Below are 27,766 nucleotides of genomic sequence, written 5' to 3' on the forward strand. Positions count from 1 at the left end.
AACTGGCGAATCAGGCGGACCTGATAAAAAGTCCCCCTGGCCACGGCCGTCATGTGCTCTTCTAAAGACAGCCATGAGTCCAGGACACCCAAGTTGCGAACCTTCTCCGTGGGGGCCAATGACTCGCCCCCAATAGTCAGTGATGACACCAACTGACTATATCGGGATGTCGGAAACCACAGCCACTCGGTCTTGGATGGGTTGAGCCTGAGTCTGTTTCTCCCCATCCAGATCCGCACGGCCTCCAGGCACCGGGACATCACTTCAAGGGCATCATTGGGGTGGTCCGGGGTGGAGATGTACAGCTGAGTATCATCAGTGTACTGATGGTACTTCACCCCGAAACCACGGATGATCTCACCCAGCAGCTTCACATAAATGTTGAACAGAAAGGGCGAGAGGACCGACCCTTGTGGCACCCCACATACAAGGGGCCTCAGGGTCGACCTCTGCCCCCTGTCAACACGGACTGCGACCGGTCAGAGAGAAAGGAGGAGAACCACCGTAGGACGGTGCCCCCCACCCCTAACTCCTCTAGCCGGTGCAGCATGATACCATGGTCGATGATATCAAAAGCCGCTGAGAGGTCTAATAGGACCAGGACAGAGGAACAACCCCTGTCCCGAGCCCTCCAGAGATCATCAACCAACGCGACCAATGCCGTTTCCGTGCTGTACCCGGGCCTGAAGCCCGACTGGAACGGATCGAGATACATTGCCTCTTGAAAAAGCACCATTGGGACAACCACGGCCTAGATGACTGAGAATCTCCATAGACATATACGGAAAAAAGTTTTCAGATTGGGAGCAGACTTGAAACCAAGTTTTTTTTTATTTCCTGGATAATTACCATTTAATTAGAAAATAATTCATGTTTATTTAACATAATTGCAGCAATTCCATTTCTACTTACTTGAACATAAATCCCATTAATTACTGGACAATTTCCTTAACACAATGAATCTATAGTTGTATTCCTCACAAACTAGAATCTAGTAGCCCAGTTTCCAGGTGCTTCTAAGAATTCTGAAAGAAAACAAGCCAGTTATATTTGATTTGCTCTGTTCAAGTCGAATTATTATTATAATTAATGTCTTGAAGCAAAAGCATACAAAAGAAAGTCATCTTTCTCCTCCTCTGCGAAAACTCGTTATGTAGGAGGAAGGTCTGCAAATACAATTCTAAACTTGCAACTTTTCAAACTTATTATCTCTGCTCGGATTTTGGGGGTACTTTAGCTGATCTTTTTCATGTGTGTAAAGATCCTTCTGGAAAAGCGCTGTTGGTCGAAAACCGCCTTGGGAAACAGCGGCGCTTCCACAATTAAGAAAAAAAGAAAAGAAACGCGGCTCCAGGGCTGCAAGAAGAAACGGAACGCTCGCACGCAAACGACAGGCGTGGAGACGGCTCTGCGCGCGCATGGGAAAAAGGAGGAGGCGGAGGAGGAGGAGGAGGACGTCGACGTGATGACGCAGTCGGAGCGCCAGGAGCGTGGTCCAGCCTCTTCAGGAGGCGTGAGAGAGTTGTGTTTGCGGGGCCTTTAGGCCTGTTTGGGGGGCCATGGCTCATCGCTGCCTCTGGCTGTCGCGCTGTTGTTGCCGGCGCACCCCTACCGTGGTCCCCGGAGCTCAGCTGCAGTTTTGGTCCCGAGGTCGAGCCGTCCCCTCCCGCTCCTTGAGACAGGTGAGTCACATACGATAAGCAGGGCAAGGGCAGACGGGTGTCTTCTTTCCTATGTCTCCACTGCTGCCCCCCCCCACCCCCCATAAGCGCTGCTTTGAGCCCCTAATCACCCGAGTCGACTGAGCCAGCGGCCGGGACGAAGCAAATTTGCGTCGCTGGCGTTTTTGCTCGCGGCAACAGATCTGCCCGTTCAGATCAGTCAGGATCGCTCACTTTAGGGCAACCTTAATCCTAATGAATATCCTATAATCTTTTTAAAACGGGGCGTCCTCTGTCGCAGATTTAAGAGTGAACTTCGACATCGTCAGAAAGTTTAAAAGGCATGACAGTGCAACAGAATCCCCTGCTCTCTAATAATATCATGTGCTGGGATTCTGGTAAAATGCTTGGCTAAGTGCCTGATTTCCACAAGGAAGCAAGAATTTTATTTCGCATGATTTTTTTTAACAGATATTAATTATGCTTTAGTTATCTGGTAAGTAATTGTAGAAAAAAAATATTACTTGGGAAAGAGATTAACTTAAAGATGTTTTGTTCAGTTATAAGCTGTAGAAAAGAAGTGCAGATTCTTTTGTGCAGATTTTCAAAACCAGCACAAAAATGTATAGTGGACAGCTGGACCACTTACCACGCTAAATCATAAGATGTTCCGTTTGTTGCTTGCATAACCCAGTCCTTCATGTTCTGTTACTCAGTCAATCCCAGCTTAGCACAACATATGAACCTTACAAATCGTTGAACAGAAAAATAAGACTTCTGTTACATTTGTTGCCAGAACTTTACAGTACGGCAATCTGTCTCAAGGATGCTTTTCCAAAACGCAATTGGACTATATTTTTTGTTCAAGGGGAAAAAAAACGTAGCCCAGTTGCTTTTTGAAAAAGTATCTTTGAGACAACCATGACCTGGATGACTAAGAATCTCCATATACATTTGGTACAGCATTCTATTTTATCAGACAATTTTATTTCTAATTGTGAAAACTACCTGTATTCCATGCCTCATATAGATATCAAGGAAGAGCTAAAAGGGTTTATCTGTGCCTCATCTCCTACTCACATTCATTGACTTTCTGATCATTTTTGGTGATCACTATATTGTTAGATATGAGACTCTTATATGACTTTTAAGAAATTCCAAATGTGCTTTCTGTACGTGTGTGATATTGTTGGATGTTAAAAGCCATTTCCAAGTACTGCTTTCCTGCGGCTCTCATAGGAATTCAGAAGAAATTAGGGAATGTACAATATAGTGGAAGTGTGACATCGGTGAGATATAATTCTGGATAGGTTTATGTAAATTACAATCTAAGAGAATATTGGATGCAATTTACCAGGATTCCTTATTGTAAGCATCTTAAGTTACTTTTAAATGTGCCTAAAATTGAAAAGATTTTGATTCTTACAATGATCATTCTCATTTTTTTCAGCTTCATGATAAAGTGACCTCTCAGGTTCCCACAAACAGAAGCAGTGTCCTTGTAAATGTAATTGCTGCTTACCAAAAACTCTTTTCCCAACCTCCGAAAGGTAATTATTGTTATATAATAGTGATGCCATATAGCTTATACTGTTATCTCCTTTATGTAAAAGTATGTATACAGGTAACAAGACTTATTCTGAATGGTGAGAGAGAGATATGAAACTGTGATTTGCAGATTGTATTACGCTTTTAAAATACTCAAATTCAGTCACTTTAAATAAATCCACTGAGATAAAACGAATCTAACTCTCACTAATTTCAAAAGATTGTTCAGAATATGATTGTTTCATATATTGTCATTTTCTGCAAAATGTGTATTTTATTAAAAAGTAGCAAAGTTTAAAATGTAATCAGTTGCATTCAATGAAATTTTCATTTCCATATGGAAAATTCCTTATACCATCTTAAAAAGATATACAGCAGCTACATCTTCCTGAAATCCTATAATATCGATAATTCTTACTGGAAGCTAATAATGTGCAATGAGATTTAAACTCATAATATGCATGCTTCAACTATTCTATAATTTGAGTTTCAGCATCTTAAAATTCAATGATATTAATAGAATTATGCATGTATTTTCATAATTTTTGAAAACTTTCTCTAGTTCCAGATACTTTCAAATCAAAATACTTTTTTCTTTTAATTTAAAATTAAAAACATTCAAAGGAGATATCTACAAATGGACATATTTTCTGAAATTGAACAATTAATGGCCAATTTAATATTGATAAAAGGAACTAAAGAAAGTACATTGAGTTGTCTTTATGATATAAAAAGAAATGTAACATTTTTAGCTTGATGCCAAAATGTCTACTATATTATTATTATTTATAAAGGTTTTAAAACATTCCTATAAATAATATAGGTAAATATTTGATTTTTGATGTCCCTTTTCTTTATGCCAACTGAATCAAATACAGTACTCTTAAATGTGGCTTTGTTTTTATAAGAAATGTGCACATATATACAAATTTCGAATGTCAAAAATCATTCTAAAACACAAATCAGAAGTCATCTTGTCCATTGCTTCTTTATACTGGAATCCACCAGGATAATATTTTTTCTCTTCTTTTGGTATTAAAAGGAATGTGTTTGTGAGCCTGAATAAGTATAGTTCCTTTGCTTAATAACTGTAGCTTAACTGAATTAGTCACCTGATGGAATTAAGGATCTAGGAATACAAATATATGGAAGAACTAAGTTACAATTATGTCTCACTTTTTTTATTAATGGGATTTTTATTTTATTTGTTTATTTAATCAATCCCAGACAAGGCTAGCTGACTGGGTAGTTTACAGATAAAAAGAAAAAATGTTTTTTAAAAAAAGGAAATACCGTCTTAATCCAGAAAATATTAATCTAAATTAAAAGGCGCTCCTCTACCACCCTATTCCATAGCCTGGGAGAACAACTGGAGTTTCTTCTCCCCTTCTCCTCCCCCCCACCACCAGTTTCTGGACTATCATGAGGGTGGGAGTCACACAAATCTTTGAGAGGTATCATTTCAGAAAACAGCTGCTGCAATCAGATTGATGTGCCTACTGGATCTGTAAAGTGACCCTGTTAGATAGACAGAATCTATAGAGTACACCCATCCTTCTTGATTACACCCAACGGGCAGAAGCAGGTTGTGGTAAATGGTCCTTCCACTAGTGATGCTATTTGCCCTGAAGGGCTTTAAAGGTGATAACCAGCACCTTGAATTGCACCCGGAAGCCACCTGATAATTTATATAATGAAACTTTACTGTCTTGGGCATCAATGTTAAGGTGATTTTTATTTCCACTGCTTTATTTTAATAGGATTTGAAAAATATTTTCCTGGGGGAAAGAAACCTAATGATGAGAAAGATCCCAGTGAGGAACCCAAAGGTACCAAGACCCTCTTACATTAGAGGCCTGTATGTAGAATGAATATTAACTTGGTTACTTCCATTTTAGTACTCATCAATTCAAATGATCACTTGCACTAGTACGCATGTTTATTGTATAATTCAGTGCTTAAACTGGTTCAAATGTCTCCCTCTAAAGATAATTTTGCTATTCTTCACTTGTGTTATTTTACTTTCTGTGAATAACTTTTAGCTTAAAAAAAAATCTATTGTGTTTACACACATTTCAGATTTGACTTCATCATATTAAATTGCTAGTTCATTGTCAGATTTGTTATAAGGTGCTGCTCGAAAGCAAAGAGCTGATTATTTGTTAATAGTTGTGTATATTACAGTTAGTCCTTGATTTACAATCATTTGTTTAGTGACCGCTCAAAGTTACAACAGCACTGAAAAAAGTGGCTTATGACCGTTTTTTACACTTACAACCATTGCAGCATCCCCATGGTCCTGTGATCAAAATTCAGATGCTTAGCAACTGACACATATTTATGACGGTTGCAGTGTCCCAGGGTCATGTGATCACCTTTTGCAATCTTCTGACAAGCAAAGTCAATCAGGAAGCCAGATTCAGTTAACAATCATGTTGCTAACTTAACAGCTGCTGTGATTCACTTAAAAAAGGTTGAAATAGGGGGCAAAATTCACTTAACTACTGTGTTGCTCAGCAATGGAAATTTTGGGCTCAATTGTGGTCATAAATAAGAGGGCAAAGAAAAGGGGTAACATGGAGGGCAATAGTTCTCATAGGCGAAGGTGTCAAAATCAGCAAGAGTGTAGAAGAAAAACATTGGTGGAAGATCCACTTCTTTTGTACATCCGCCAGCATTATATGCTACTTAAAGAAGTGAAGCCTGTATTGTAACAGTCCACCTGCCATCTTGCTAATTTTGAGCTTTTCATCCCTGAAGACATTACTGGTGGAGTAGCTGAAACAGAATTAGCTGGGCAATCACAGCAAATAATATAGTTGGAAACCTAGTCTGCAAACAGTCATATTGTCATGAATGAGAGATCTCCTTCAGAATCATTTTATCTATCTCTCTCTAATTTCTGGACAGAGATCCATCAAAAAACATTTTCGCCTTCCCCATCAGTTGTTTGCAAAGAAATAGATAATAGGTAGCTAGACGTTTGTGCTAATTTTTTATATCTGTTTCCTGTATGATGCCAGGAAATCTTTATCTTTGCATAAGTTACAAAATTAGGTGTTTAGCCTTCATTGATAGTTCAAACTATATTCATTGGAGACTCTGCTACGATGATTTTTAAATTTCTTTCTATTCCCTTTCATGATTTTTTCTTTCTTAGCTAATGTGAAAGTTGCAGTTAAAATGCCCATAGAACAACTGAAGGATAGTGGTTGCAGCAGGAATGCCTAAGCTGCTACTTCAGAGCAAGAAGTAGGAGCAGGATGCAGGGAATCATAGACTCATAAGGTTGGAAGGGACCTTGGGGGTCATGTAGTCCAACCCACTGCCCAAGGCAGGAGTCCTTATTCCATCATGGAGAAATGGTTGTCCATTCCTTTCTTGAAAACCTCCAGTGAGGGAGCACCCAAAATTCCAGTAGGCAAGCTGTTCTATTCTAATTGTTTTCACTGTGAGGAAATTTCTTCTTAGTTCCAGGTTGGATCTCCCTCTGATAAGCTTCCACCCATTGCTTCTTGCCTTGCCTTCAGCTATTTTGGAGAATAAACTAACCATCTTTTCACAGTAACAGTCTTTCAAATATAGGAAGACAACTATCATGTCATTCTTAAACCTTCTCTTTGTTAGGCTAAACTTTCCTTAGTTCCTTTAGGATCCAGAGAGCACCTGGGAGATGAAACTGAATTTTCAGCCTTCTATTTTGCGGGCCATAACATTAGTACAGATATTTTAATAAATATATCTGGAAATGTATGATAAGCTTCCACCCATTGCTTCTTGTCTTATTGAAATCCAATACTGTACTGGAAAATTGCAAGCAGTCTTTGAAACATTCCAGTCATACCAATTTATTTCTTGATATCTTCCTGAAATCTGTTATTTGTAAATTGGTTACAAAGCAGTCTCCCTCAGTATTTATATGTTCTAATGGTAGTAGCATAATCACATAATTTGAATATTAGTATTTTTCTTAGGTTATTATCTTGAAGTGACTGGGTAGACGCAAACTTTGTAAAATTGCAAAAACTCCAGAATCAGATGTTCGCAGTTTTATGTAGTTTATGGGAAAGAAGCCATGTGACTCCTGACACAAGGAAGGCAATGCTTGCCAGAGATACTTTTCTCTATAGCAACTACACTAATTCTTTCAATGAAGTACCATTCTGCAAAAAAAATGTCAAATAGGTCCCAAATAAAATTTTGTTAATGTTTAAATCTAATTAAAATAGTATAATTGTTCTATAATGGTGTAGTTAATTATTCCCCCCTTCTTACATTAAAACTTGGCATTTGATAACTTTTGAAAGACTCCAAGATTACGTTCTAGGTTTTCAGAGACCTCAGGTTGTGGACCGTCTGGCTTTGAGATTATTGGCACACCAAAATGACTGGAGCTTTCTCATCATGTATTGCAATAGCACTATCCTGTATGATGATATCTGTATTCAATTAGGTGGGAAATAGAGGACAACAACAGTTAATATTAGATGTTGGATGTAACAGTGTTCTTAATCAAATTTGTATGCTTTCTTGATACCCAACAGTTCTAGGTTAGATGTGCAAAATATAATTTTGATGGTAGTATAATTACTTGAAGCTCTAGTTCGACTATTATAGTGATTAATGTTGTATAAATATTGTGTATACAGAACTGTCCATATCTGAGAATGTCAGATTGACAATTTTAATAAATCTTTTATAATTTACATTGAAACATATGTATGTTTATTATAGATGCAAAGGAGGCTGAGTCCCAGCAATCTTCCAAATCTGGCAGTGGAGGAGGTAGTGGTGGAGGCAAAAAAGGTGGCAAGAAAGAAGATTCTAACTGGTGGTCAAGATTACAAAAGGTTCCAATTCTTTTTCCAAGAGATAGCAGAAAGTTGGGTTGGAGGTGTAGATAATAGATCCTTGAGAGAGACAATGGCTCTATCTGAAGGAAATGATGATACATCCCCTCCTGAAGAATACTCAATCCAACAACAATAACAATAATCTAATCTCCTTTTTTAGGAAAGTTGTTGAGAATATGGTGGACTAACATTCACTATACTTTTCAGTTGGGATTCAGACTAAATATGGTACTGAAACTTTATTGGCTGCCTATATGGAAGATCTGTGGTGGGACTGGGATACAGTAGTGGGACTCGCCTAATGGCCATTTCCCCCCCCTTACCACCCCCCCCCAAGGATTAAGAGCAACAGGCACTGTTTTACAATGGTTTCTGAAGAAGACGTTCCAGTCAGTAGTAGTGGAGATAGGAAAAGTAGCCTGGGGCTGCTCTGTTATGAAGTGTGCAGGACTCGTCACTTGTATCCCTTTTATACATGTTTGTATGAAGTTACTGGAAGAGATGATTCTTTAGCACAGAGTCCACTGATACCTGTTTTATTTCTTAACCCTGGCCCAAACAGGCAATGTGTAAAGCTGCTATCTAATATCTGGAGAGAAGGGAATATAAGCTCAAAGTCCTTGTGGAATGGAGACTTAGTAAATAAATACATTAACATATGATAGTCCGTTTGGAATGTTGTTAATTTAAGAAAATGTTATTAAATCAAATTCTTTATTAGTGTAGAAGGCAATACAAATTATGCCACTCTGTGTTTTAAATTTATAAGTCTCTAACCTAAACTCAGTGTTTGTGGTAAGCATCTGTATTTATCTCAACTATAATCTTTGCTTGTATTTATAATTTATAGTGCCTGTCGTTTAATTAATTTTCAGGTAATGTACAGAACTCAAATATTTTTAGAATATAAAACTGAAAGATATTGTAATTGGTAGTATATTTAAAAAGCTACATGCTTGTTAGTATAAAATAAGAATTTGTTATCTTTTCATACATAATTGTCTTCTGGAGGTAGTAATGCCTTTTCTTTCTTTTTAGGGTGATTTTCCCTGGGATGATAAAGAGTTCCGATATTATTTCATCTCAACTTCTCTTTTCTGGTCTCTGGTAGTCTATTACGTTATGTTCAGGAATTCTGGAAGAGAAATCACATGGAAAGACTTTGTCAACAATTATCTTTCCAAAGGAGTTGTAAGTAGCCATAGGAAGTAATCTTATGAAAGATAGCATTGCTATATAATTTATAATCAATGTGATTAAGCTTACCTCAACACAGATTAGCCTAGAAAATTGTAGAACATTTAGTCTGGTTTGGGTTAACATTTTATAAGTAAATAAAATAGCTATATAATATCAAGAATAGTAACCAGATCTAGTATTTTCCATGCATAAGACTCAATCTTTATGCCCCCTGATACAAAATGACTCTTATCTAAAATCCTAGAACTGATGCCAGTCATAAAAGAGGACAACTGTAACTCACCTGACATAAATGAACGATAAAATATTTAGACATTCCTTACTATTTATCATGAATCTGTTGAAAATTGAAGTTCACAAAATCTGTAACTTTATAGGTTGTCTGTTCTTGATGGAGTGATGGATTGGCTAGCATAAGGCAGTTTCCTGTATTCAGTAGAAACCAGAATCACTGTATGATGGTTCTCCATGTTACAAGACTCAAATACACTAATATTTATATGTGAGTTTCTTAATGAGGTGCTTTAGTTTCTAGAAAGTACTTTAGCTTCTAAATATTATGGGTGTTCTCATTGTTTACTTGTATATTAATAAATGTGTGCCAGAGTTCAGATACTTAAGATTGTAATTAGTATAATAACTAGATACATGTGTTTCAGAAGATAGTATTCACAGTATTCTAAAGTTGACACAAGGAACAGTTTTATTGATCCTTAAACTGAAGTAGAATAGTAGTTAAAGTCTTAAAACTAGAACTGGAGGGATCCAATTTGATTCAGCCATGGAAACCTATTGATTGATCTGGGTCCACTCTCTCAATCCAAGCTACTCTATTATTGTTATTATTGTATTAATACAAAAATGTGCCCATGTAAATTGATTTGAATTTCCAGAGGGAAAAAATAGAATATAAAGATTGCATATCCTGGAGATTATATCATATCAGGGAGTGGGTCATTAGCTTGTCTTTTTTATATGATTGTAGCACAGATTCAGATTTAAACCCTCTAATTTAATTAGCAAGGAGAACAATTTGGAGAAGTTAATAAATCTAGTACTAATACTTTGCTGCCTTTATACAAATAGAAATACAGTATTACATGAACAAGGAATACTGATAATAATATGTTTCTTTTCTTTTTGATAGGTGGACAAACTAGAAGTAGTGAACAAACGCTTTGTTAGAGTCGTCTTTATTCCAGGGAAATCTCCTGTTAATGGGGTAAATTGAATTTATAGTAATCTGCAAACATCAAGGGTGCAACATTTATATTTGTATGCATTCCTATAAATTAAATAACATCTGACTCCCCCATTATGTAGCATTATGGCAAAGGTCTATATCTTCATATACAGTTGACAAAAACTATGGCTTGTGGAGCAGAAATGTTGGAGGTTTTTTGCTGCACTTTAAGAAATTTATGTTTTTAATTTTAAACTGTTAATCATCTCAAGTCATAATATGTTTCTAATCATCAAAACCATAAATCATAAGGTCATTTTTTCCTCTCTTTTTTGATATATACCCTGTTTTCCCCCAAAATAAGACATTCCCTGATAATAAGCCCAATCAGGCTTTTGAGCACATGGCAATAAGGCCAAGCGCTTATTTCAGGGTTCAAAAAAATATAAGACAGGGTCTTATTTTCGGGAAAACATGGTATATATGTATGTATGTATAATTTTTATTTTTTTAAATAATTCTTTTCTCTCATCAAAGAAGTCAATATATGCATCTCAGCAAGTTCCATCACCTTCATCAATCATTTCTCCATTGGGTTAATGCCGAATCTTTTCATTTTTGTGCATACTGTAGTCTCAATTTAGTTATGCACAAAACAAATTATTTCCATGATTTTTTTCCCCAACTGCTTGTTCATCAACCCCAAAAGAAAATCTGTTGGTCTCAACTGTATAATAATCTTTAAAATCCTCTGAAATCAGTGTGTGTATTTGAATCCAGAATTCTCTAACTTTGTTACATATACACTAAACATGTTACTGTTGTGGGGAAAAATAGAACAAAGTACTATATGTGGCAATTTGAGCTGAATGAAAAGCTGAATAGCAATTCAATCAAATATTTTTTCTGATTCACTTAATGCATAATGGAATCCTTTTCTTTGAAATTAAGTGTTATTATTTGTCTAAAATTACTTTAAGAAGTAAAACTAAATTGCTACCATTTTGGTCTATTTACAGCAATTTCTTTGGTTTAATATTGGGAGTGTGGATACATTTGAGCGGAACTTGGAAACTGCCCAACAGGAGATGGGCATAGAAGGAGAGAACAAATTGCCAGTACTATATACTGCAGAAAGTGATGGGTAAGCATTTTAAATTATAGATATTTTAATTTTTGCATTATAATTTACCTTTAAAAATCAGTAGAAGGCAGTATTAAACAACTCTTCTAAAGGGTTATTGAGACTAAGGCTGAAATTTTTGAAAAAAATTATAAATAAAGATTCACTTTTGCAAGGGCAGCTGCTTTTATAAGATTTTGAATAATTTAAATCATTAAAGCCTTTGTTGGTTTCTCGGAGCTAAAAGCAAAGATGACCTTCAAATACCGGTTTTTGAGCAGTTGCTGCTAAGTTTTTTCAGTATTTTGGGAAATGATTTTTTAAGCTATTTCAATGTGTAACGTATGAAGTAAACCATTGCTTCCTTGTTTTTAATCTGAATTCCATTTTTCATAATTTTAAATAATGGTTGGGATCCAAAGTTCTTTTTAGTTATGTTTGCACTTATCTCAGTAGAATTAACCTTAGTGTTAGAACTGCCACCTCACGCTCTGCTATCACTTGGTGCCAGTCTACCATGAACTTTGGGGAGATTGGATGGGAGCGGGGAGTACCCAGGGATAACGAAGAGTTCACTGTATCAGCTAGAGATGCGACTTCAAGGTCAGGCGACTGAGAACTTACTGCAGCTGCATTCCAACCCACACTTGGAACAATCATATGGAAAACAATTTGAATTTGATTGGATATTTGGGGGCCAGCATGGGGAGGATTCTAAGGGACAGGATGTTGGGTATTTTGGCACGCACATTTCAGTTCTGGCTTTGCTCTACTGTGTTTCACTTGACCTTTAGTAAACCAGCTTTCTCAGCGAATGGAGTCAAGGATCATTCTTACTTAAAGGTTCAAGTTGAGGCAGGTCTGACATTAAACCAGAATTGAAATTCACCCGTCAAAATCCCCATCTAAAATCCTGTCCCTTAGGATCATCCCATGCTGACCCCCAAATGTCCAATCAAATTCCAAAAAGATGTTTTCAGAACGGCTGCTCCAAGTGTTGAAATGCAGCTGCGGTCCGTTCTTAGCCATCTGACCTTGAAGTCACATCTTTAGCTGATGCAGTGAACTCTTCTTTACCCTGGGTACTCCCCCTCCCCATCCAGTCTCCTGGAGTTCATGGCAGACTGGGACCAAGCGATAGCAGAATGCGAGGTGGCAGTTCTTACACTTAGACCTGTTTGCAATAACTTGAAGGAGTGCTAAAAGTCTGAAAAATAAATCCAGTATTCTCCTTAGGACATAGATGGTGTGTTTCTAAACATTTTAAAGAAGATATTCTGCTGATGGAAATATTAGCCTTTCTATTAAGTTTAGAAGATTCCTAACATAATAAATATACGCATTGCAATGTACTTTCCATGCATTGAGTTTGACAAGTTGCTTGAATATTTTGGCTAGGCCATGCTTCATGCCAATTTTCATTTTTTATCTTTTTTTTAGTTCATTTCTGCTGAATATGTTGCCAACAGTCCTTATAATTGGCTTTTTGCTATATTCAATAAGAAGAGGAGCTGCTGGATTAGGCCGAGGAGGCCGGGGAATGGGTGGACTCTTCAGTGTTGGTGAAACAACTGCTAAAGTCCTAAAAGATGAAATAGATGTAAAGTTCAAAGATGTAGCTGGCTGTGAGGAGGCTAAATTAGAGATAATGGAGTTTGTTAACTTTCTGAAAAACCCAAAGCAGTATCAAGATCTTGGAGCAAAGATCCCAAAGGTACTAATTCTCAGGAGAGTTCATTGACTTAGAGCTAGAAATATCTACAAATTTCTTTGGTATGGAATAGCAATTTCAAACTTAGTCACGGTTTATTATCTTCCTACATTCTATTTATGTTAGTTTATTTTAATTATCTGCATGAATAAGAAAAATGTGTTTATTAATTTATGGATTGAAAAGAACTCACTGTTGATGTTGCTGAATTAACTCAATCCTATTACTTCCTTTTAGATAAAACAAAACAAAAAGAAACCTTTTATATATAAATTAACCTCAACAAATGGTGGTTGCAAGTTTTTTAAAAATAATAAACATGTTCACACTGCTCTGTGCATGTTGGGAGCTATAATCTAAAGACTGCCTTGCAAGCCAATATATGTTAGCTTCATCTCAACAGTAGGAAGTAGGTGCCCTATATTGACATAAGATCTTATAATTTGGATTGATCTTCTTAAATATTTCACATTTCTTCCTGATTGAAACCCTTTGCTGAATTTTGCTAGTACTATGATAAAAATGAATGATGATGATTCTCTCTGTGTGTGTCTCTGTGTGTCTGTGTCTGTGTCTGTGTGTGTCTGTGTGTTTAATCATGCTTAACTTTTAATCCCTATCTTTTCATAGGGTGCTATTCTGACTGGACCCCCAGGCACTGGAAAAACTCTACTAGCAAAAGCAACAGCTGGGGAAGCCAATGTTCCTTTTATTACAGTCAATGGGTCTGAATTCTTAGAGATGTTTGTTGGTGTGGGTCCTGCTAGAGTAAGTCCATGACTTTGCTCTTTTATTGCAGTGTCATTGATTAAAATGATATAGTTAACATTGAAAGCCTAATAATACTCTGTACTTTATTTATTATCCAGATTACAGTTTTTTTTCAAATTATAAGTGCCAAAGTTTTTAATTGAGCCCATTCAATGATACCCCTCTCAGTTTATAAGAAATCTTATTTTGGATGTGCAGTTTTCTGTCTGTTTCTTTTAATTAGATCATATTAGGTCTTTTAATTAGTAATTATAACAAGCTTGTTGATATAACAATATGATAATGGTTAAATGAGGACTACTATAGGAACCTTATGAAATTTAGGAGACACAGGTTATATTCCAGTGTGTAGGGATTACCAGAGAGAAATCCTGTTACGATCTATCACAAAATTATCCTCTAAGATTCTAGCAGAGTCAACAATTTCAGATTACATTTTGTAAGCAAAACCTTGACTCCTCCAAATTGGTAGCTGCAGCATTTGCTTTAATAATACTGTTCAGAGATGAATTATAAAAATCTGTGTGGTAGTAATCAGGTTTTTCCAAAAAAATACTCTCTAAATTTATTCCCTATGCAATGAAGATTTTTTTTAAAGAAAAATATTATTTGCTGGTTCCTTGAACAATTTTTTTTGGTGTATAATTTGTATTAACTAATTAGGTCTTGAAATTTCAGTGATTCATTGACATCTCCAATTTATCAATATTTCATGCATACAATTGTTCTTTTATCTGCTAATAATGCGGTATTGCAGCAACCTTAGGTAGGATAAACATGACTATTTTGTTGCATTTTTTAAAACAGCATATGGACAGAATTATGAATAAAATAATTTAGATTCTAGGGTTCTGTGTGAAACAAAAAAAAACCCCACAGACATTTGTTCTGTGATTTGGCTGAAACAAAATGTAGAATGATTCTGTGAAGTAAGTAGGACATGGGACCGCTCTCTTCTCATCTTCCTTCAGCAGCTCCTAGCACTATATATCCCATCTGTCTCTATGCATCTTCCCAGCATCTTCTGCCCATGGTCTCAATATTGCATATCAGACAAAAACAACAGTATCCTTGATATTTTTCCCCTATCTCTCCCCACCACCGCCTTCTGCCTGAATGTTTCAATCCATATTCAGAACGAAACAGACTTGAAATGCCACTAAAAAAGTTTATGCACAAGTTTGCATATCCTTATTAGATATTATTACCTTTTTTTACTTATTATTTTATTTCTAATGAGTCAGATGTAAAAATAAAATTAAATAAATAAGAGCATATCTGTTAAGAGTTTTTCACATAACACAGTGTAACATTTTCATATTCTATGGCTAATGACTGCCCTATTTAGTGACTCTTCTCATTTATGACAGTGATGAAAGAGTAACTTCATGGCCAATCCTCACATTTCCAACCTTCACAGATTTGAAAAGCATAGAAAAGCTGAAGATTGTAAGCACAGTTGTAGTTTCACTTGGCAACTGCTTCTCTTAACCAAGTTGTCAGTCCAAATTGTGGTTGCAAAATAAGGACTACCTGTATATCAAATTTTTCTTCCGTTCCTGCTTCATTCTTGCATTAGTACAGGTAGTCCTTGACTTAAAACAGTTCGTTTAGTGACCGTTCAAAGTTATAATGGCACTGAAAATGTGACTTATGACCATTTTTCATAGTTACAACTTTCCAAGATCATATGATCAAACTTAGATGCTTGGCAACTGGTTCATATTTATGACTGTTGCTGTGTCCTTTTGCAACCTTCTGACAAGAAAAGTCAATGGGGAAGCCAATTCACTTAACAACTGAGTTACTAACTTTCAACAACAGTGATTCACTTAACAATTATGGCAAGAAAGGTCATAAAATGGGGCAAAACTCACTTAACAAATGTCTCATTTAACAACAGAAATGTTGGGCTCAATTGCGGTCATAAGTTGAGGACTACCTGTAGTCCTTTTTACTGTTAGTTTTTTTCACTGTATGTCAATTTATTATTCTTTAAATTCTTATTAACAGTCATGTGAATACTGTTGTACTTTGAATCCTTTGTTTCATTAACGTACACATTTTGAAATCTCACTTCAAAATATGCTATACTGGATTCTTTATTTATAGCCAATGAAATATATTATATTTACCTGTATGGAGAGATTATAGGCAATTAGTTGTCTGTAATAAAAGTGAGTAAGGTTGTGGATATACTATCTGAATACAGTATGTATTCTTCTTTCATAGTTTTCTTAAATAATGGAGTAGTATACTGTACGTACATTCTATTTCTTGTGAAATAAGCTGAATATAGGATAGTGTTGATTCATCTATTTGGTTATCAATGTTGGAAATGTACTAACTGAATCATGAATGTAGAATTGCATAATCAATAAGAAATGTGGGAGAAGCAATTTAGTACTAATTTTTTGAAGAGATCTAGGCAGTATTTTTCCCCTTCAGTTCTGATTAAAGTAACATTTTATTGCATTGTCTAGCAACAGAGCATGGATTGTTTTGGTATTTCTAAGATGGAAACATAGTACTTACTATGTTTGCTGAAGTTTCTTTGTTTATAAGCACTGATATATAGCCTTTCATATTATCTGGATAAACAGGGCATACTTATAATTGAAATGATCCGGCTCTAGCAGATGGAATTTGGATCAACCTTTATTCGTTTTAGATCCAGCTCTTCTATATATTTGGCTCTCAAACAACAAAATACTTTTATGTTTAATTTTATGTTTAAACATAAAATGTATGTTTGATGCATTTTAAAACATCTTATAATTTGCACAAAATGCATTTTATATCTAGCTTTTTGGCTACAATACAATATTCCTGACTTCATGACTTTGCTGTAACTTTCTGTTGAATAAAAAACAAGGGGTGGAACTAAATCATTGAAAATACTTTCTATTCTCTTGCAAAGGTTCGTGATTTATTTGTTCTGGCTCGTAAAAATGCACCTTGCATTCTCTTCATTGATGAAATAGATGCAGTGGGAAGAAAGAGAGGAAGGAGTAACTTTGGAGGGCAAAGTGAACAAGAAAATACACTCAATCAACTCCTAGTAGAAATGGATGGTAACTATTTAAATTTTGTAGTAATTCTGGTACATCTTACTATTTAGGTATTAACATAAAACTACTTTCTTAAAGAGATAAAATGGAAATAAATTCTATTGCTTCCCTGTAACTTACTTTGAGAGTTGGAAAACAAATGCAGTAAAGAACTATGGAATAAGGAACAAATTTTCAGCAATGTTTGTTGTAGCACAGTTCCCACAATTTCGGTTTAATATAGCTTAAATGCATTTTTGCCTCATTAGGCTTTTCTGAATAATCAAGAGTCAAAACATAATTTATTGGTCTATTTTGGAAAATAATATATTTGCAATAATCAGTAACTACTAAAAATTCACAGGTTTTAACACCGCAACAAACGTCGTCGTCTTGGCAGGCACCAACAGGCCAGATATCCTGGATCCTGCACTTCTGAGGCCAGGTCGTTTTGATAGACAGATCTTCATTGGTAAGCTGTTCCCTATATTGGCCTTGTAAAAATATTAAACAATATTACGCAGAGAGGAAATGAAATGAAATTCTTATTTTTCCTGGAGCATCTTAGCAAACATAATATGTGAAATTGCTTATTATCTAAAATATTCTCAAATTGGATACTCTTTGTACGTGGAAGGCGAGAGAAATGGAGTAATTAGAGATGACTATTGGTTTTTATAAAAAGTATACACAAGTTTGAAATATTTGTAAAAAATGCATTTTAAAAGTATTTTTTAAACTTTCCAAGGGCCACCGGATATAAAGGGAAGAGCATCTATTTTCAAAGTTCACCTTAGACCTCTTAAGTTGGATATTAACTTGAATAAAGATAATTTAGCACGGAAACTTGCATCACTAACCCCTGGATTTTCAGGTAGGTAATCCTATGTAATTACTAATGCGTTCTTAATACACTGCATAACAAATTTACTGAATTTGAAGACTTTGCTTTTAGTCTTCCTGATGTTACATGCCAAGATTATTTTGAAGATGGCATAGTGAACCTCAAAGGAAAAAAGTGAATAACAAAATAAAGTCAGCCTCGAGCATACCAAACATACATTTCTGGAGCTTGGCAAATAATTTTTCTTTTAATTTAGGTTCCAATTATTTAGGTATACAGAATGGATTTTTTTCTCAGCATATTAGCTATTTGCCCTGATTCTGAAGAAATAATCTTTAATTGACTCAAAATTTATTTGGAGTTTGATTTTTCCAGGTGTAGCATTTATTTTGGTGGAACATTAGCCATTGAGATACAAAATTTCAAAATATCCTTATGGTAAATGATAAAAAAATACCCTGGAGTTATGTGTCTCTTATCCCTTCTTTCCTTTAGGTGCAGATATAGCTAATGTATGCAATGAAGCTGCCTTAATTGCCGCAAGACATCTTGCAAATTCCATCAATCAAAAGCATTTTGAGCAAGCGATTGAAAGAGTGATAGGAGGTGAGGAGCTCATACATTATCTGTGCTGTTATCAGTTGGTTCTTTTATTCATGTTCTAATGTTGCTTGTTTGGCAAATACTTTCATTAATATATGGACAGTGCTAGGCTTTATGCAACATACGGATGCCATGAACATCTGTGCAGTGTCCGTAGAATAATTTACAGGGATGGAAGAGGGAATTAAAAATTTAGAAGGAATGACAAAATCATGACAGTCAAAATTTTGATTGTCAAATGGCATTTTGCTCCTCTAATGCAGTAAGATCCCCTTTTTCGTTAGATGCCCCCAATGAAAGTTACAACCCAGGGGCAGGGGAGCTGGAGTTTTAAACAGATGAGACAGGTGCCTTAAGAATTCGTAAGGTTTAAGGCCCCTGTTTTGCCCATTCATCTGTAAACCCTTAAACTGCAAAAAAGCCCAGTCTTATTTATTTAACCCCACTCAGGGCTTTGGTGGCCACAAAACTTTGCTTTTGCTGACACACTGTATTTTTGGCACCCCTGTTATGAAGCAACAATGATATTTGCTTCTGACTTGAAAATAGTATGTAGGAGCCAATGTGGTTTCTGCCTTAAAATATTTTTTCTTCTTCCTCTCTTGTGGTAATTCCTCACTCATGCAGAGGGAGAACAAAAAAAAAATATCCACTAGTTTCATGTTTTCTTGTTAGCCACTCATTGGCACAGCAGCTGAGAAATATGCTCCACAGAAATTGATGCACTGATTTATTGATTTATTTATTTATTTAACCAATCAAAGGCCTGGAAAAGAAAACACAAGTATTGCAACCAGAAGAAAAAAAAACAGTTGCATATCATGAAGCTGGCCATGCAGTTGCTGGATGGTTTCTGGAACACGCTGATCCACTTCTGAAGGTATGTTCACATCTGCCACAGAGGTTCTTTTGAAGGATTGCTTCTCAGTTGAGATAAATTATAGGTGAGCCTTATATATATCTCCCTGGCATCCCACCTTGCAGTGCAGGCTTTCAAACCAGGATTCCTTGAATTAATCATCTATCACTGATGATGTTACCTAGTTTGGGTAATGAAATGCCTGCAAGAAAACAAGCAAGCTCAGAGAGCACCAAGGACCTCTAATTAATCCTCTGTCTATTTCATATAGAATGGAAGGTTATTAAATCAACTTTAACCATCTTTGAATTCAAAAGTCATGTCTTACATTATTTCTTATGTAAAAATGTCTTTGCAGAGATAGATCTCTCAGCGGCTTTTGATACCATCGACTATGGTATCATGCTGCACCGGTTGGAAGAGTTAGGAGTGGGCGGGCACTGTGTTGCAGTGGTTCTCCTCCTTTCTCTCCGACCGGTTGCAGTCTGTGTTGGCAGGGGGGCAGAGGTCGACCCCGAGGCGCCTCATATGTGGGGTGCCACAAGGGTTGGTCCTATCGACCCTTCTGTTCAACATTTATGTAAAGCCGCTGGGCGAGATCATCCGTGGTTTCGGGGTGAAGTACCGTCAGTACGCTGACGATACTCAGCTGTACATCTCCACCCGGACCACCCCAACGATGCCCTTGAAGTGATGTCCCAGTGCCTGGAGGCCGTGCGGATCTGGATGGGGAGAAACAGGCTCAGGCTCAACCCATCCAAGACCAAGTGGCTGTGGTTTCCGATGTCCTCATATAGTCAGTTGGTGCCATCACTGACTATTGGGGGCGAATCGCTGGCCCCCACGGAGAGGGCTCGCAACTTGGGCGTCCTCCTGGATTCACGGCTGTCTTTAGAAGAGCATTTGACGGCCGTGACCGGGAGGATTTTTCATCAGGCTCGCCTGATTCGCCAGTTGTGTCCCTTTCTGGATCGGGACTCCTTACGCACGGTCACTCATGCCCTTGTCACTTCCTGCCTGGACTACTGCAACGCTCTCTACATGGGGCTCCCCTTGAGCACCCGGAGGCTCCAACTGGTGCAGAGTGCGGCCGCGCGGGTCGTTATGGGAGCGACATGGCGTTCCCATGTAACACCTCTCCTGCACAAGCTGCACTGGCTCCCGGTGGTCTTCCGTGTGCGTTTCAAGGTCTTGGTTACCACCTTTAGAGCGCTCCATGGCTTAGGACCTGGTTATCTACAGGACCGCCTGCTGCCACCGGTAGCCTCCCACCGGCCGGTACACTCTCATAGAGAGGGGCTCCTCCGGGTGCCGTCGGCCAAACAATGTTGACTGGCGGCCCCCAGGGGGAGAGCCTTCTCTGTGGGGGCACCTACTATCTGGAATGAGCTCCCCCTGGAGATACGGAGGATCCCGGATCTACGCACCTTCCGCTGTGCTCTCAAGATCTTTTTATTCCATCAGGCTGGCCTGGCCTAATTTTTTTCCCGTTTTAATTCGTTCTTAATTTATTGGGGTGTTTTAAATCTGTCTTCGGCCAATTTGTTTAATTCAGTTTTATTCTGTTTTAAATGTTGTATTTATGTGTTTTTATCTTGTGGCTGTTCACCGCCCTGAGTCCTTCGGGAGTAGGGCGGTATATAAATCAAACTAAACTAACTAAACTAGCCATCATATGAAGTACGGATTTGTTATAGGCTAATGCTTGCTTGTTTATTTGTTGGTTTATTTATTATAAAAATACTTTTATTTCTCTTCTGACACAAGGTATCTATTATTCCTCGTGGTAAAGGACTGGGCTATGCTCAGTATTTGCCAAAAGAACAGTATCTGTACACCAAAGAGCAGCTAATGGACAGAATGTGTATGACTTTGGGAGGACGTGTGTCAGAACAAATCTTCTTTGAAAGAATTACAACAGGGGCCCAAGATGACCTAAAGAAAGTTACTCAGAGTGCATATGCTCAGGTCTGTATTTATACTTGGTGTTTTCACCACCTTTGTAGAAATCTTGCTTGGCAAGAATATTGCTGGTACATGCTATTTCTTCTTAATATCTTCTGACAATACCAGTTTCTCTCAAAGATTCATCTGAAATCTGCTAAGTTCAGGCTGAAAAAGAGTTTGCTTTCTTCCCAAAATTCTGTTTCTTCATGTAAAAATTAAAAACCAGATTTGGTCATTTAAATTTTATCATCTAGCCTTGTTCAAAGTACTATATAATTTTGATTAGCATCTCCCAATTAAATGGCTTTTAGACTACTGACATTAACTGCAATCAGGGAAACTAGAGACTTATGCTGAAATGCTCGGGTCTCCTCATAGCAGCTTAGATTGGGCCTGTCTTATTGCTAAACAGAACTTTCCTGGATAGCCATTAAGCATGTGCCTCATCCCCTTTACAGGCTGTATTGGGTGAAATCCTGGAAGAGCCTCTTCCGAAGCAGCTCTCTGAGAACACAGGAATGAATGGGAACTGCTGCACAGGTGTGTGTATTGCATTCTTGAGCAGGTTCCATACATTTCCGTGATGTTACTTCAGCATTATCCTTTCTACTGCCTGTATGATTGGCTTCATAACTAAATAATTATGGAATCCCTAATTTCTACTGAATACGTCTATTACAAAATTTGATGCAATTAGCTTAAATATTTTATTTTAATAGATATGTATAAGTTTCATTCTAATTATTAAATTGCAATGATTTAATAGTAGTATTTTAGTAGAATGACGTATCCATATTTAAAAGACCACATTCCTTTGGAATATAAGAAAAGCCATTATGGATCAGGTGAAGATTATCTAATCTGGTATTCCACATCACAAATGGTTCATACAGTGCATTATAGAAGCAAAGGGTAAGAGTAATAGCTCTCCAACTCCCTAACAACTAATATATAAAGTATCTTCCTGATAATTTTAGTGGGTACAATAGAATTATCAGGTCTGTTGATAGTGATGTAATCCATGAATTTCTCTAGTGATTTCTCAAACTGTTTAAATTGGTGTCTGTCATATTATCTAATGGTAGTAAATTCATTAATTCATATACTGTTTGTGAAGCAGTATTTAAACTGATCTTGAATCTTCTGCTATATAGTGCCGGGGAATCTTCATTAGTACTAATATTGTGAAATAGAAAGAAAAATCCACATTTTATGCAACACTCATAACTTTACACAGGTAGTCCTCAATTTACAAGCTGGTTGGTTAGCAACCATTTAAAGTTACAACAGACCCCCAAAAAAGAGGACTTATGGCTTGGATCCAAATTCTAATGATGAACTTCCTCCATGGTCATGTTATGGAATTTTGTGTGCTTGGCAACACAGCTACATCTCTGGCCATTTGCAGCCACACAGATGCTGTGTCTGTCTTTTATGATAGTTTTTCTAAAAACCAGCAAAACCATGCCCATAATGAACCATCGAGTGGCTTGGCAACCATGGTGTTCATTTTATGACCATGGTGTTTGCTTAACAATGAAGCAAAAAAGTCATAAAATTGGACTGACTCAGTTTACAACCTTCTGACATATGACCATAATGGGCAAGGTCCATAAGAGCCATATGTCAAGGATTACTTACATATGGCTTAGGTTTTGTTCCATCTAGTGAAGGATACTTCTCCTTAGGCCTAACTATGCCTTTGACAGAAAAAGAAGGGCTATTTTCCTTTAGGGTTTTGCCTTAGACTGAAGATAAGAAAAGAAGAATAAAAGGAACAATAATTGGGACAATGTAGCAGGCATAGAATGTTTTTTGTGTGCCAGAACTAAGAAGCTGTAATTAGAATAAGGAGCCCTAGTCACTTGATGGGCCAATGAAGCTAACTGCATATATCAATTCAAGGTGGGAATAATGAACATCAGCCCTGGAAGCCTGTTTCTGTTTTGTTTTTTTCTGTGAAGTGGCAAATGGTGGTCTTTGTTTCTTTTTTCCTCTTCCTCTCTGAAGCCAGGGAGATGCAATAACTCAACAAATGGCCAAGAACTGTTTTGAAAGGTCATATCCCAATCCATCAATTCTTGGGAGAGAAGCATTTGGCAGAAGGCGCCGTACAAGTGCAAGACTTACTGTCTAATGGCACTGAACTGTTGGCCCTCATGACATCCAGGCAGCCTCGCTCTAGAAGTAACTATATTAACTCAGGATTGTATTATGGTATCCTTGGTGTTTTCTGAGCTTGGTTGTTTGCTTGCAGACATTTTATTACCCTACTAGGTAATATCTTCAGTGATAGAAGAGGATGAGGTTTGCTCTTGGTTTGTATTATAATAGCTTGGTGGAGGTGTTGTTTTTTCTTTAATGAAGCTGTTGTTTATTGCTTGTTTGTTTGAGTTGGTAGTTCCTTGATTAGGATATTGTTCTGCTTGATTGTCTGATGTTAAATCCTGATCCAGGGAGTCTTTGATCTTTACTGCCATTTGGAATGTCTCTTTTAGGGTGTAATGTGATTAAGAAAGTGAGGCTTTTGCTGATTAAATGAACATTAATTCTGCACTTAAGGGTGTATTTTAAATCCCTTTGCTCCCAAGCTGCTCAATTCTCAATGGATCACAGATCAAGAAATTCAATTCTTGTGGCTTGGTGAGGAGTAGCTTTTCCAGAGTGCAAATGGGCAATCCTTCTTCCTGAGAGATTTTCAAGTCAGAACCTGGCTCCTGGCCAGCGATTCTCTGGCAGAGGTACTCACTGGGACTTTTAATCTGTTCTTGTTCAGAAGGCAACTTCATATTAACATATCAACAATTAATGTTGGTCAGCTTGTCAGTTAAGATGTTATCGCCGAAAACAACTACCCACTAATATTAGATTCTTGATTAAGTGTTGTAAAAATCGCTTAACTACTCTGCTGTTCAATCCTCAGATTGTTCAGTTTGGAATGAATGAAAAAGTTGGCCAAATTTCATTCGATCTTCCCCGGCAAGGAGACATGGTGTTAGAAAAACCCTACAGTGAAGAAACTGCAAGATTGATAGATGATGAAGTGCGAATACTTATTAACAAAGCTTACGAAAGGACACTATCTCTACTTACTGGAAAGAAGGCTGAGGTAGAAAAGGTATGCATTCTTGTTCTATTTACGATTCTTACCTATGTAGGTTAAAAGATCATTGCTGATTTGGGTCCAAACCTGATTTTCTGAGAACATAAGGATTTCTTCTACTTGATCAAAGAAATGGGGACAATCATTTCTTCCAATTCCTTTTTCTTTTCAAATTCCAGTTACCAAGTATTATTATTTAAGAGTGTAGGTACCGTGTTTCCCCGAAAATATGACATGTCCCAAAAATAAGGCCAAGCCCGATTTTTTATTTATTTATTTATTTTTAATTTGATTTATATACTGCCCTTCTCTGGAGACTCAGGGCGGCTTACAATGCGTTAAGCAATAGGCTTCATACTTTTGTATATTTATACAAAGTCAGCTTATTGCCCCCACAAACTGGGTCCTCAATTTACCTACCTTAGAAAGGATGGAAGGCTGAGTCAACCTTGAGCCTCGTGAGATTCGAACTTACAGTAATTGCAGACAGCTGGTGTTAATCACAATGCTATCAGTCTGCTGAGCCACCAGGCCCGTGCGCATATACACCCCTGAAAATAAGCCCTAATGAAGGGGTGGGCGTTGCCAGCACAGGAGGCAGCCCTTCCCTTCTCCAGTCACCCTCCTGGAGGTTCAGCCCCATAATTGCTGCCCGCTGATCAGCTGAGCCAGCAAGGGCTGTGCAACTCGGCCCAGATCTACAGAGCACCTCCCCAGCTGCCGGCCTCTTTCCCCTTTTCCTGCCAATCGTTCTTTACTTGGGATCACAGCACAGACACACGTCCCCAAAATGCTCCATCTGAAGCCTTCAGCCTTCCAATACTGACGGGTGTCCTTGCTGCGATCCCAAAGAAATAACGGTGTGTGTGTTTTGGGCGCTCAGTAGCCCAAAGGAGATGCCTTCCTGCTGGAGTTCCGTGTCCAGCCAGGGAGCGGTTCCCAGGACTGCCCGATTTTCAACCAGCCAGCTGCATGGTAGGGGGATTTCCCCCCAAGACCCTCTCAAGCGCCGGGCTGCGGGCTCCACCATAGGGAGCCTCAATCGGGGCCAAGCTCTTGGCAACCAATTGAGGTAAGACTGTTCTTGAAGGGCGCGCAAGACATGTGAGGCCTCCTGCTGCTTTTGCAGCTTCAATCAGCTGCAAAAGCAGCTGTGATTTTTGCCATCTCTTCTCTCGCTGGGCATGGCAGGGCTTCCTGCCCCTCGCTTCTCCCCCTCTCCACCTGCCACCCCCAAATTGTGCCCCAAAATAATAAGACCCCCCCCCCGAAAATAAGGCCAAGCCCTTATTTCGGGGTTCAAAAAAAAATAAGACCCTGTCTTATTTTCGGGAAAACACGGTATAAGAACAGGAGTTTTACTAAGCTCTGTGTATCAGAAAAATCCGTATCTATTGAACATATCATGTTATTTGTTCAAAATTACAATTATACAAAAATAATAGCGATAATCACTGACCAAAAGCTTTGACAGCAGCAGAAATGTTATTTCCGGATATCTCATTAGTATAAATGATGGTGTTTTAGTCATAACAGAACAAAAATTATGCATTTCTTTTTTGGAAAGCTTGAAATACAGGGATAGAGAAATGCAGACTTCATCTGGCATATTTTTACCTGGAAGACCTTGTAATAAGTAGTACTGTAATATGCTCAGAACATGTTCAGCAGAGGTTAATGGTTTTAAAAATCTGGAATTTCTTTTATCCATAAGCACTATATTAAGTTTGTGGAGTGAAAAATTAAAGGCTGAATTTCCTTGTAATGCATGTATGCCTATTGTTTCAGGTGGCTTTAAGGCTCTTAGAGAAAGAGGTTTTGGATAAGAGTGATATGGTTGAAATGCTTGGCCCCCGACCTTTTGCTGAAAAATCTACATATGAAGAATTTGTTGAAGGCACGGGCAGCTTAGATGAAGATACCTCACTTCCAGAAGGCCTTAAAGACTGGAACAAAGAACGTGAGGAGAAAGAAGAGGCGACAGATGAGGGAACTGCCAGGCAGATCAGAGGACATGTGCCTTTTTAGTGTTGCAGTATGATGGTGTTGTACATAAAAGTGACACAGTATTATGTTGCGCGCTGAAAAGTAAAGGGGAAACACTTCAAAAATCTGGTGTCCAAGTATCCTCTGCTTTATGGAAGAAGACTGCCATGGTTGATGAACCGGAAAGGTGGGTTTTTCCCGCTACAGAGTATGCAGAATCCACAGGAAGCTTGTTTCCCAGAATTCCTGATTTAAAAAGTATAGTTCATAGAACTAATGGGTCTACATTGAATCTTTTCTAGAGTTGCAGCTTTTCAGATCTGTATCACAATTGTGTAACCTGATATATTTAAACTGCCCTAGAATGTAAGACTTCCCAGAACACCAGAAAAATTCTTGTATCTTTTCATCGCCTCTACCAAATGTGAGTTGTTAATATCCTGAAATTGTTGGGTTTGATCATAGAGTATTTCCTGGAACCCCACATTGCTTAAATATGTTTTGTTAAAGCACATAGTTTTCAACAACCAATTTAAATTTTCTTTACCTTATTGTCCAATAAAAAGACCCTGCAGGTATCAGTGACCAAATTGGGAACCTGCTAAAGAGCTTATTCATTAGAGATATGGGTCTGTGGCTGCAATGAAGTGTAAAATCTAAATTATATTACTGCAATTTTAATAAAGTGTGGATTTTTTTCTACATAAGATTGTAAAATATTGAGCATACGAATGTATTTTGTAAATACAGTTTAGAAACATCAAATAAAGTCAGCACACTGGACTGTGCAAACAGGCAGATTCTCTTGGATCCTTGGGCCAGTAATGAGATCATAAACCAGTTGTTAGATTTCTAATAACTACAAAAATGTAGACATGAAAAATTACATGGTAACTTTTTGAAGGACACTAGTGGTCCCATAGACATGCTGATAAAGTGTGGCTGTGAGATGAGAAAAATCAGAATTCACCATGTACCATCTACCATAGTAAATTGACATGAAAAATAACATCAAGTACCATAATCTGTTCTGTACTGTTTTCTAGATATTAAGTAAAATCATATGAGCTTACACACATGTACATGATAATGATCTTCCTATTCAGAACCAGAGATAGATTGCACAAGCAAGAAAGGATGGATGGACCACTAATTAGCAAACAGTATGTAAGACTAAGAAGCTGGAGTTCTTGTTATAGATTAGTAATTAGAATAAAGCAAACTGAACAGCTGACAATGAAAAAAAATGGGATCTCTGCTAACACAGATCCTTTAACTTGCTCATAAATTACCTGGTATTAAGCAGAAAGAAGGCATGACTACT

General features: G+C 37.5%; 1 protein-coding gene across 1 annotated transcript; it reads left to right on the plus strand.

Annotated features, from left to right (window-relative positions):
* The first annotated feature begins 1,365 nt into the window (after positions 1-1,365).
* AFG3L2 (AFG3 like matrix AAA peptidase subunit 2) lies at positions 1,366-27,240 on the plus strand. The gene is made up of 17 exons (XM_034429426.3): positions 1,366-1,682; positions 3,112-3,211; positions 4,970-5,038; positions 7,944-8,059; positions 9,101-9,253; positions 10,410-10,484; positions 11,465-11,589; positions 13,009-13,282; positions 13,910-14,047; positions 16,971-17,124; positions 17,465-17,572; positions 17,849-17,974; positions 18,440-18,550; positions 19,312-19,427; positions 21,174-21,374; positions 24,277-24,471; positions 26,245-27,240. Exons 1-17 carry the CDS (start codon positions 1,560-1,562, stop codon positions 26,482-26,484), a joined length of 2,424 nt encoding a protein of 807 aa, XP_034285317.2. The 5' UTR covers positions 1,366-1,559; the 3' UTR covers positions 26,485-27,240.
* Positions 27,241-27,766: the final 526 nt, after the last annotated feature.

Source organism: Pantherophis guttatus, chromosome 3, assembly GCF_059756535.1.
Source record: "Pantherophis guttatus breed Tessera chromosome 3, ASM5975653v1, whole genome shotgun sequence".
NCBI lineage: Eukaryota > Metazoa > Chordata > Lepidosauria > Squamata > Colubridae > Pantherophis > Pantherophis guttatus.

What these genes read in the sequence shown, in the direction of transcription:
- AFG3L2 (XM_034429426.3), top strand. Translation starts at nt 1,560, where the DNA reads ATGGCTCATCGCTGCCTCTGGCTGTCGCGCTGTTGTTGCCGGCGCACC. An exon ending in ACTCCTAGTAGAAATGGATG is followed by an intron (nt 17,125 to 17,464) that starts GTAACTATTTAA and finishes AAAAATTCACAG; the next exon opens with GTTTTAACACCGCAACAAAC. An exon ending in ACGCTGATCCACTTCTGAAG is followed by an intron (nt 19,428 to 21,173) that starts GTATGTTCACAT and finishes TTCTGACACAAG; the next exon opens with GTATCTATTATTCCTCGTGG.